Source organism: Siphateles boraxobius, unplaced genomic scaffold, assembly GCF_051911475.1.
Source record: "Siphateles boraxobius isolate OS27281-9 unplaced genomic scaffold, OSU_SipBor_1 167, whole genome shotgun sequence".
Taxonomy (NCBI): domain Eukaryota; kingdom Metazoa; phylum Chordata; class Actinopteri; order Cypriniformes; family Leuciscidae; genus Siphateles; species Siphateles boraxobius.
This window is the reverse complement of record NW_027508774.1, coordinates 140,001-152,500: the sequence shown is the minus strand read 5'-3', so window position 1 is coordinate 152,500 and position 12,500 is coordinate 140,001. Positions and strand designations below refer to the sequence as shown.

Here is a 12,500-nt window from a genome sequence, read left to right as displayed (position 1 = left end):
TACATGCAACAAGGAGGACAAAAGGGCATCTTTCTCTCTTTATGGGTTATTTATTATGCCTTCAGACTGATAAGAGCAGAAAGATCTCTCGCTGCTGAAACTCTGGAATCTGGTGTGTGACTCGTCTGATGATCCTTCAGGAACATCATGAACACAAGCAAATCTATTCCACATAACACCACGGAAGATTTTGCCAGTGTCACATTATATTCATGACATATTAGTTCGTTATTTAAGGTGTGTATAGATTTTTATAAGGCAGAAAGCAGATCAGACGCATAATTTCCTGCTCAGTGAGTCAGTGATCATTCCTCTGAAACTCAAAGAAGAAATCAAGTCTGAACAAGACCTTAAAATATCCAGAAGGAATCCTCAGGAATTATTGCTATACCTTCAGGATATTTATGATCTGGGCCCTAAATATTAATTATTAATAAACCAGTTCATTTAAACGTGAACACGAGGTGCAACTTATACTGACATTTACAGAGTTAAGGCTTTGTAATCTACAGGCTAATGAGTGAAAAGAGAAAGTGAATCTGATGATGAGGAATCCCCTTATTTACCATGGTAGTTTACTCTAGGCTATTTTATCATTTTGCAAGTATTATGGGGACATTACTTTTGATTGCTTTTTAGCATATAAAAAAGTTTTAACTCTGTAAGTAAGTGATTTAACTTAAAACATTGAGGAAACCTGTTGCCTTAAAATTATTAAGTAAACAAACTTAATGCTTAATGGGGAAAAAACAAGTAATGTGGATTTGTCAAGTTCACATAACCTATTTTTTTAATTAAGAATTGAGTTTATTTACTTAATAATATTAAAGGCAACTGTTTTACAAAAAAAAAAAAAAAGTGAACTGAACACTTTTTACAGAGAAATTTAAACAAAAAACATTAGACTTCCAAATCAAATGTTTTAGAAAAACGTTCCATGAATGATGTTTTAGTGCGGACGTTTTCAGAACATTATTAAAGACCAGTAAACGTTGAACGAACGTTCTATTATTGTTACTATTAGAACGTTTGTTTACAACTTTGACAGAACGTTCCCTGTTCGCTAAAAGTGATTTACTTTGGTTTAGAGTCACATGACATGATATTTCAAAATAGGCATACTTCTTTAATATAATGAGCACTGACCTTGGATGATTCTTGTATTAGTTTGCGGACCACCTCCTTGATGTGCGGGCTGTTCTCTTTGGGCGGGTGTGTGTACACACACACTCTGGTGACCCCTTTAAAGAGCCCTGATGAGGGCCAGCCGAGGTCCAGTGGAGGAACCTCGGTGTCCGACATCTGAGGCCAGTATGTGGAGCGCATCGAGTCGCTCGAGTCGCGTTTCGCTCGGTTCTCCGACGCCCCTCCATCGGTGTCCTCGCGCTGATATTTGACGAAGGTGTTCGTGATGGCTTTGAGCTCCCGCGCCGACAGAAAGTCTTGGCTCTTCTCGTCCTTCAGGAGGCTCTTGAACGCGCCGTCTCCGTGCACGAGGAGCGTCTCGAGGGCGACGCGTTGCTGCTCGCTGTAGTAGAACTGCGGCCGGGATTCGGGCACCGCAGTGGGGATGAGCCCGTCCTCCAGACACACGAGCTGCGACTCCGCCATGACGCGACGCGACCTCCTGCTCGCCTTCACGCGCTCGGAATGCGGCGCTGGAGTGTCTCACCTGAGCTCGAGCTCGCGGGCAGGTGTAGCTCTGCGGGTGGGTGGAGTTCACGAGGGAAATTCGGCGCTAGCAGGGGAACTTTGTTTGACCATGAATGACTCCAACACGAGGGTTGGCCTTCATCAAGGGTTGAGCGATAAAATCAGGACTAGTGTTTGTATTTTGGGTCATTCCTGGTATCCGGTGCCTTTTGGCCATCGTAAATGTAGAAAATCAAACTTAGTTTTTAAAAGAAAATTGGGTTACACATTATTTTAAGGTGTCATTGTTACCGAGTAATTATATATTTAACTACTTAGTAATATTAATGAACTACATGTACTTACTATAGGGTTAGGGTACAATTAGGATTTAGTTGAGGGTTAATTGCATGTAATTATGCAGAATTTACTGTTATTACTATGGTAAGTACATGTAAAATATGTAACAAGGACACTGTAAAATAAAGTCGTACAGAAAATTGTGTGTAGTCGTGATAGGTTGATGTAAAGCATTTGAAAAAAAATTCTGTTCAAGCTCGGGTAAATAAATGTAACCATTTATAAAACAAAATAAATTAAATGGAAGATCAGAAATGTCCACTCTGTAAGGGACAGATAAAAATGCATGAATGGCTCCAACATGAGGGTTGGTCTTCATCAAAGGTTGAGCGATAAAATCAGGACTAAGTGTTTGTATTTGGGTCATTCCTGGTATCCATGTCTTTTGGCCATCGTAAATGTAGAAATTCAAACACAGTTATTAAAAGAAAATTGTGTGTAGTCATGATAGGCTGGTGTAAAACATTTGGAAAATATTCTGGTCAAGCTCAGGTAAATTAAGCAAAATAAATAAAATGGAGGATGAAAAAATGTCCACCCTGTTAGGGACAGATACAAATGAGGTGAGAGACATGCAGAGTGTTCAATTGAGCAGCTAAACCCAGCAATAGCGTCATTTCAACGTCTAGATTAACTGTAGACCCGATATAGTCCGGCTATGAGAAACACACTTCTAGCCAAAATAACCTTGAATTTGGTTACATGTTGTTTTGCCAAAATAACTTGCGAGATATATGATATTCCATCATGTAAGCAAAGTCAACAGTGATTACAAGGTGTTTGGTTTCATGTCTTCACTCATTTAATTTCTTTGCTATCTAATTGATGACTTGTCTATTCTTGGGTGATGATTTAGACGTCTATAAAATTTTCACTGACAGCCCAAATTTTGCCTTGTTTTAGCCTAGACGTCTGTTTGGACAGATATTAGACCTCTTTTAAATGCAAAACTGCTTGTTGGGGGTCTTCATCAAAGGTTGAGAAAAGGAAGATTGTGTGTATTGATAGGTTGATGTAAAGCATTTGTTAAAATATTGCTGGTCAAGCTTGAATAAATAAATGTAACCATTTATTAAACAAAATTAATTAAATGGAAGATCAGAAATGTCATTTAAAATGCATTTACATAATTGATACTCAACTAAATCTTCATTGTCACTGAATTAATCTGTTTTTTTGTGCTGATTTTATGAAATTATTGTAAAAAAAACTGCTTAACAGGTTGGAAAAAATAATAACAGAATGGACAAACTGATAACAGGGTGGATAAAATAACTGTTGTAGTCAATTTTGATGTGTGTTATATGTTTTTTGTTATTGGTTAGTTGTATAGGTGTTTTGGTGATTGGAAAGGACTGTATCATTTGACTGATCTTTAAAGGGTTGTGGCCACCAGGGGGCATCAATTAGAATGCTGACAAGATGTTCCGTTTAGGTGTTTTATTAAAATAAAGATTTAAATGTGTGTGTTATAATAAATGCTTATCACTAAGCAAATACAAACTTAGAAATGCAATAGTAGACTATATCCCTTTTCAAAGATTAATTTGCTGCACATTAACTGCAACAATATACAACATGCTAAATTCAGCTGAACATAATAATTATGAACTGCATAATTATTCCTTAAAATAAACAATGTCACACATTGTGCAAGAACAACAGAAATTATTTCAAATGAGACACGTAAGGCTTGAAGAGCAATAGCGTTCTCAACAATTAAACACACAGGCAGTGAGAAGCTCCGCCATTATACGAAAAACAAGCACTAACGTACCACAACATTATTGTGAGGTAAAACGAACAACAAACATCAGTATACTTACTGGTAGTTGAACGCACACAATTCTAGGAACTAGAATAAGTACAGCAACACTATATTATATTATCTATATCAATATAGACTGCACAGTCTTTAAACACCAGCGCTCTTTCAAACTTTCCCAAAACTGAATGAAGGCTGTCTTCTTCCGCGAGCCGCAGAGCGCAGTGCCGCTCCTGATTCGCTGATTCCCAACCAGCCAGTTTTATCTGCCTGAAGAAGTCATCCTTCGTCACAGCCGCCCCCAAATTTGTTACACTAAATTTGCCACTCTAAGAAGGACTGACCGTATCTGTGTCTGGTATGGCAGGCAGAGCTACAAGGCGAGCGACAGGCCTCGTGTAGATTTTGTCCTTGAACTTGACTACTGTAGTCCTGACTCTTTCATCAGTTCCTGGAATAACCTCAGTGACATGACCTAAAGGCCACTGCGCTCTTTGCACCTGCAGGTCTACCACCATCACTGTGGTTCCAGTTTGCAGCTGTGCAGGGTCCTTGTGCCACTTGGAGCGAGTCTGAAGAGTTGGGAGGTAGTGTCGAACAAAGTAGGACCAAAACTGGTCAGCCAGCACCTGAGTATGTCTCCAGCGGCGGCGACTCAGGAGCTCAGACTCAGCATACACTGCCTGTGGTAAAGAGGGGTTGAGCCACCCCATGAGGAGCAAGTTGGGGGTCACTGGGTCAGCATCAGCCAAGTCTGTTGACACGTAACCCAGTGGTTTGGAGTTTAAAATCCCCTCCACTTCAATAAGTACTGTCCGTAGGACCTCTTCGGGGACAGTCTGATGGTGGCATACAGTGCAGCTTTGACAGACCTCACTTCCCTTTCCCAGACTCCTCCAAAGTGTGGGGCACTTGGGGGGTTAAACTGAAACTTAATCTGGTGTTTAGCCAGATGAGCCTGGAGTGTGGGGTGTAATGACCTGAAGGCCTCCTGGAGTTCTCTCTCACCTCCCTTAAAATTGGTGCCCTGGTCGGACCAGAGCTCTGCTGGCTTACCCCTTCGTGGGCCCGGGCAACAGGAGTTCATTGAGTTTTTTTCCCTTATACATGAAGGAAAAGTTGAACACAATCCTGTTCTTTCCTTTATGGCTCACCATGTGATGTGGGATGAACCAGGACTCGGCTGCTTTGCTCAGCGCCTCTTCTGACACTTTAACTGCATAGCCCGCCTTTTCCAGCTTTCTAATCTCTGCACAGTATTCGGCTGCTCTTTGCGGGTCTCGCAGCAGGCGCCTCTCTGTACTGCGGAGATTAGCTAACACAGCCTCCTTAGTTGCCTGAAGCTGTGGCATGTTCTTTACCCTGAGGAGGGGAGTAGCGTAGCGCTGAATTCCATCAACCTCTACTCTTGTGGTCTTCGCCTCCAGCAGGCGGACTGCTTCCTGATTCTGCCTGGAGCGTGTGACAAGTTTTTCACTCCTGTAGGGCAGAACATTCAGCTGCCACAATCTCTCTACACTCTGTAGAAGCTCGTTAGTGGGTGAAAGGGTGGAAACGTGCAGGCACTGTTGTGATGTTGCCTGCTGCTTGCTGTACCTGATCGGCCCCTGAAGTGTCCAGCCCAACTTTGTCTTCATGGCGGCTGGTCCCCCGTGGGGTCCTAAACGCACAGGCTCCACTGGAGTGATCAAGTGGGTATAATCTGACCCGATTAACAGCAGGGGTTGCACTCTGTTAAACATCTGGAGAGGGAGGCCTCTTAAATGTTTGTGCTTCCTCTGAAGTGCCTTCATTGAGTAAGTGTGCTCAGCCAGACCCAGTTGATCAGCAGTGAATGCTCTGTATATCTTGAAGGACTTCTTCGGATGGTCTACTGGGGAGATGGAGAACGACACTGTAGTTCCGTGCAGAACCCTGATGTCCTGCCGAACAGTTCTGAGGATAGGATTTTCCAGCTCACCAGTAAGCTGAAGGCTCTGCGCTGCTGCAGGGAGGAGAATGGTCCGCTCCGACCCATCGTCAAGGATTGCATATGTCTCCAAGGTGTGTTCACCGTTACGCAGCAGCACATTGCGACTGTAACATTCAATAGGACCTGACTGCATCCAGCCCACCTGTCCATGTACACGACTTTATTAGTTGTACTGATGAGGCAGGATGTATCTTCAGCTGCAGGTTTTATATTCACTTCATGCAAAGCTTGCAGGTGTCTCCCCTTACACTTGTGACATGTCATTTTTCAGGCGGCACTGTGAAGCCTGGTGTGTGCGACCGCATCACCAGCATCTTTTGTTGGTCTTGATCCACGCTGTTATCTGTTCACTGTGAGCTGTGCAAAGTTTGCACACTTATCTAGGAAGTGTTGCTTGTTAGAGCAGTAAGGACAGTATGCTGCTTGGTGCTAGATAAGGGTACACAGTACTCTGGTGTCTGTACCCCGGGCACTGGACGATAGGGCTCAGGGTGACTGGGATACTCCTGCTGACCTGTCGTCTTAATGTCTCTCAGTGCTGTTATGAGGTCTGCCACAAGATCCTGTGATGGTGGCTAATAAACGTTGTCTGCTGCTGGGGGTGGTGGCGGTGGCCAGTCGCCATCATCCGGAGGCAGAGTGTAACAACCAGCTTGCACAGGTGGCGGAATTGCCGTGGTTTGGTACACACCTCCATCCTGCTCAAGTGTTATGCTGCTGCCTGCTGGTGTAGGGAAAGGAGAAAAGGCTGTCTGTCGCAGTGCTGGTAGGTCTGGAGGGGAAGTGCGGGCGTCAAGTCGCTTGTGCATGTCCATTACCTGTTGCTGCAGCCTTTGATTATCTTCCCTCAGCTTATAAAGAGCTTCAAGGACCTCAGGCGCTGTTTCTGGGGCAGGTCTCGATCGATCAGAGGCAGGCGTACTCTGAAAGAGGGGTTCTGTATACTCAAACTGGCGTGGATAGGCAGCTTCCGCTCCCCTCATGACACTTCCGTCCTCATGCAGCAATGGTGGTGTGAGAGGCGTCATCCTGGCGTGTCTCTCTGGGAATCTCACCACGCTGTCGTAGGGCCGCTGTTGCTCTGACAGGTTAGCCGCTTGATGAGGCGAACGAGAGGACGGCTGCAATGCTTGAAGGGGGATGTCATAATCTTCTATCCAGGCTGGTGCCGAATCTCTCGGCTTGGTCGGTTATCTACTGGGCGTGTATACTGATCGGAGAACATCTCTAAACAATCCCACGGTGACCACGCTAATCCGGCTCGAAGGACCAAATGTTTTGGTGATTTGAAAGGACTGTATAATTTGACTGATCTTTAAAGGGTTGTGGCCACCAGGGGGCATCAATTAGAATGCTGACAAGATCGTTCCGTTTAGGTGTTTTATTAAAATAAAGATTTAAATGTGTGTGTTATAATAATTCCTTATCACTAAGCAAATACAAACTTAGAAATGCAATAGTACACTTTATCCCTGTTCAAAGATTAATTTGCTGCACATTAACTGCAACAATATACAACATGCTAAATTCAGCTGAACATAATAATTATGAACTGCAGAGTAAAATAAACAAATGTCACACATTGTGCAAGAACAACAGACATTATTTCAAATGAGACACGTAAGGCTTGCAGAGCATTAGCATTCTCAACAATTAACAGGAACTAGAATAAGTACAACAACACTATATTATCTTATCTATATCAATATAGACTGCACAGTCTTTAAACACCAGCGCTCTTTCAAACTTTCCCGAAACTGAATGAAGGCTGTCTTCTTCCGCGAGCCGCAGAGCGCAGTGCCGCTCCTGATTGGCTGCTTCCCAACCAGCCAGTTTTATCTGCCTGAAGAAGTCATCCTTCGTCACAATAGGGGTGACGCTCTTCCACCTGCACACCAGGGGGCATAGGCAGGGAATCACAGGCATGAAAACGGTTCAGGGGTGAAAAAGGTGAGAAGGATATTACCCATCTAGGGGGGTTGGGGGGCATGCTCCCCCATAAGAAAATTTTATATATTCCATATTTAAAGCATCAATCTGATCCATTTTTAGATGCATTTTTTGCATACCAGCGCAATAAAAAAATAAAAAAAATCTAATAGAATTTCTATAACTCTGTGTTGAACTGATAATCACTCTTTTGGGTGTGAAACACAATCTACTTAATACAGACAACTTCATTATAAAGAAAAAAAAACAAATAAAAAAAATAAGATCATAACCTATGACAAAAATTCTATTATAAACTACATTAGTGGATAACTCAGGGGTACAATTTAGACTAGAAAAATCACAAGTGTACAATAATTTTATAAAATCTGAACATTTAGTGAAAAAAACATTATTTAGTGGGGAACAAATAAGACACCATAAGTGTAGCACTAAATCTGGTAAAACGTTACACTTTGCTCTTTGTATTGTTGTAAAATACATTAATGAAAAACAAGATAAAAATCAGAAAGATCAATTATTTTATATATAGTCTAGGCTACTATAAAATTAAGATTTTTTTTAAAAAGTATATCACAGCTGTTTAATGAGGCAGCAACATATGATAGATAGGACAGAACAAAAAAGGCTATTAATAATCTTTCATTGCGCAAAAGTATTATATGATTATGAAAGGATCCAACACAGTGCGGCACAAAGCGCTTATGCGCATCCGGAGCGCAGAATGATGCGCTTGAAACAACACGGAGTCACAGCGCGCAGCGCGTCCGCATTGAAAAGTTAAAAGCACAAAGAAAAGACATATTGATACGTAGTGTATTATACAGTATCTATCTATGCAACAGTTTATTGAGCCTTTTCTTTTAACAGTTTTAAATTTCAGTTACTGTGCGCGTGAAGAACAAATTTAGTGCTCTCCAGTGTTGTGATCTAACAGACACACGGTAGAAAGGAACATGATTAAGATACAGCAATAAAGTCCAGCAAGATAGTCATTTTATGCGAAACCATAGAGCTTTATCTATAGATCAAGTATAATAATATTAACATTGAATCATCTTGGAGAGAGTTTCATCGTTGACTGTGTTGTAACCATAGACTGTAAAGGTTGTAACCGAACGCGACGCGCTGTTTGATGCTGAATGGAGAATGACTGACAGCCGCAGCGGAGGGAAACGTTTTCGTGAACTTGAATTTAATGACTTAAATTTCTCTCTCACATCATAATATAGTATGACTTCATATAGTATGCCCCCCCCCCCCCCCCCGTATATAGTATGACTTCATATAGTATGCCCCCCCCCCCCCCCCATCTCTAAACATTTTCTCATCGAATCTACACGATTCACGTAGGTCACCTATTTTGGTTTCAAAACGGCGAATTTCGCAGAAAGGTGAGTGATTTTCATGTCTGGAATCACAGTGATTACGGAGGCTATATGAGGAGGTCACGGGTGAATAGCGGGAGGGAATTACGATCTGGGGAAGCCACACAGTTTTTCAACCGTGCATGTGTGTATGTTCGTGATGGATTTTGTCATGTCCTGCCCTTAACATCGGGTTTACTGTTTTCTGCTTACGTACAAGCTCAATTTACATCAGTAATGCAAGCAGCAGTGTTTTGTAAGCAATTTTATTCTGCATAAAATAAAGTGTTAACCACAAGCCATGGCAGACCTGATTTTTTGCACCATTACGCGTTGGAGATGACTTCAAATTCCCTCAAGTGGCTTTTTTTTGTAGTACGATCGCCACTACAATAACAACAAGGTGGTATAAAGAATGGATGGATGGATGATTTCCTATCGCGCAACCACTTATAATTTTACTCTATTTTGAACTGGGATTAGATGGGAAACTATGTAAAACATTGCGAACAAACTTTACAATAAATGCAGTACTACAACTTTAAACAGATTACTAACACAATCATTATATGCACACTCTCAGTGTCTACTCTGATAGCTCTTCAGATTTAACTGAGTAGACACTTTAACTGGTGAACACTAACAGGGGGACTCTAATAGGGTGGACACTAACAGGGGGACTCTAACAGGGTGGACACTAACAGGCGGACACTAATAGGGTTGACACTAACAGGCGGACACTAACAGGGTTGACACTAACAGGCGGACACTAACAGGGTTGACACTAACAGGCGGACACTAACAGGTGGACACTAACAGGGTTGACACTAACAGGATGGACGCTAACAGGGTGGAAACTAACAGGGTGGACTCTAACAGGGTGGACACTAACAGGGTGGACTCTAACAGGGCGGACACTAACAGGGTGGACTCTAACAGGGCGGACACTAATAGGGTGGACTCTAACAGGCAGACACTAACAGGCGGACACTAACAGACGGACTCTAACAGGGGGACACTAACAGGGGGACTCCAACAGGGGGACACTAACAGGGTGGACTCTAACAGGCAGACACTAACTGGGCGGACACTAACAGGCAGACACTAACAGGGTGGACTCTAACAGGGGGACTCTAACGGGGGACACTATAGGGTGGACTCTAACAGGGGGACTCTAACGGGGGACACTATAGGGTGGACTCTAACAGGCAGACACTAACAGGCGGACACTAACAGGGTGGACACTAACAGGCGGACACTAACTGGGCGGACACTAACAGGCGGACACTAACAGGGTGGACACTAACAGGGTGGGCACTAACAGGTGGACACTAACAGGGTGGACTCTAACAGGGCGGACACTAATAGGGTGGACACTAACAGGCGGACACTTACAGGCGGACACTAACAGGGTGGACACTAACAGGGTGGACACTAACTGGGCGGACACTAACAGGCGGACACTAACAGGGTGGACACTAACAGGGTGGGCACTAACAGGTGGACACTAACAGGGTGGACTCTAACAGGGTGGACACTAACAGGGTGGGCACTAACAGGTGGACACTAACAGGGTGGACTCTAACAGGGCGGACACTAATAGGGTGGACTCTAACAGGCAGACACTAACAGGCGGACACTAACAGACGGACTCTAACAGGGGGACACTAACAGGGGGACTCCAACAGGGGGACACTAACAGGGTGGACTCTAACAGGCAGACACTAACTGGGCGGACACTAACAGGCAGACACTAACAGGGTGGACACTAACAGGGGGACTCTAACGGGGGACACTATAGGGTGGACACTAACAGGGGGACTCTAACGGGGGACACTATAGGGTGGACTCTAACAGGCAGACACTAACAGGCGGACACTAACAGGGTGGACACTAACAGGCGGACACTAACTGGGCGGACACTAACAGGCGGACACTAACAGGGTGGACACTAACAGGGTGGGCACTAACAGGTGGACACTAACAGGGTGGACTCTAACAGGGCGGACACTAATAGGGTGGACACTAACAGGCAGACACTAACAGGCGGACACTAACTGGGCGGTCACTAACAGGCGGACACTAACTGGGTGGACACTAACAGGGCGGACACTAACAGGGTGGACACTAACAGGTGGACACTAACAGGGTGGACTCTAACAGGGCGGACACTAATAGGGTGGACACTAACAGGCAGACACTAACAGGGTGGACACTAAAAGGCGGACACTAACTGGGTGGACACTAACAAGGCGGACACTAACAGGGTGGACACTAACAGGTGGACACTAACAGGGTGGACTCTAACAGGGCGGACACTAATAGGGTGGAATCTAACAGGCAGACACTAACAGGGTGGACACTAACAGGTGGACACTAACAGGGTGGACTCTAACAGGGTGGACACTAAAAGGGTGGACACTAACAGGATGGACACTAACAGGGCGGACACTAATAGGGTGGAATCTAACAGGCAGACACTAACAGGGTGGACACTAACAGGTGGACACTAACAGGGTGGACTCTAACAGGGTGGACACTAAAAGGGCTGACACTAACAGGGTGGACTCTAACAGGCGGACACTAACTGGGTGGACACTAACAGGGCGGACACTAACAGGGTGGACACTAACAGGTGGACACTAACAGGGTGGACTCTAACAGGGTGGACACTAATAGGGTGGAATCTAACAGGCGGACACTAACAGGGTGGACACTAACAGGCGGACACTAACTGGGTGGACACTAACAGGGCGGACACTAACAGGGTGGACACTAACAGGTGGACACTAACAGGGTGGACTCTAACAGGGCGGACACTAATAGGGTGGAATCTAACAGGCGGACACTAACAGGGTGGACACTAACAGGTGGACACTAACAGGGTGGACTCTAACAGGGTGGACACTAAAAGGGTGGACACTAACAGGATGGACACTAACAGGCGGACACTAACAGGATGGACACTAACAGGCGGACACTAACAGGGTGGACACTAAAAGGGTGGACACTAACAGGATGGACACTAACAGGGCGGACACTAATAGGGTGGAATCTAACAGGCAGACACTAACAGGGTGGACACTAACAGGCGGACACTAACTGGGTGGACACTAACAGGGCGGACACTAACAGGGTGGACACTAACAGGTGGACACTAACAGGGTGGACTCTAACAGGGCGGACACTAATAGGGTGGAATCTAACAGGCGGACACTAACAGGGTGGACTCTAACAGGGCAGACACTAATAGGGTGGAATCTAACAGGCGGACACTAACAGGGTGGACACTAACAGGTGGACACTAACAGGGTGGACTCTAACAGGGTGGACACTAAAAGGGTGGACACTAACAGGATGGACACTAACAGGCGGACACTAACAGGATGGACACTAACAGGCGGACACTAACAGGGTGGACACTAACAGGATGGACACTAACAGGCGGACACTA

General features: G+C 44.6%; 1 protein-coding gene across 1 annotated transcript in view; it reads right to left on the bottom strand.

Annotated features, from left to right (window-relative positions):
- Positions 1-3,466, bottom strand: part of fam83fb (family with sequence similarity 83 member Fb) — a 15,829-nt gene extending 12,363 nt beyond the window's left edge. The window contains exon 1 of the mRNA XM_077232180.1: positions 1,147-3,466. Coding sequence (XP_077088295.1) covers positions 1,147-1,611 — 465 coding nt within the window. The 5' untranslated portion in view covers positions 1,612-3,466. The remainder of the gene's footprint in view (positions 1-1,146) is intronic.
- Between the last annotated feature and the right edge of the window lie 9,034 nt (positions 3,467-12,500).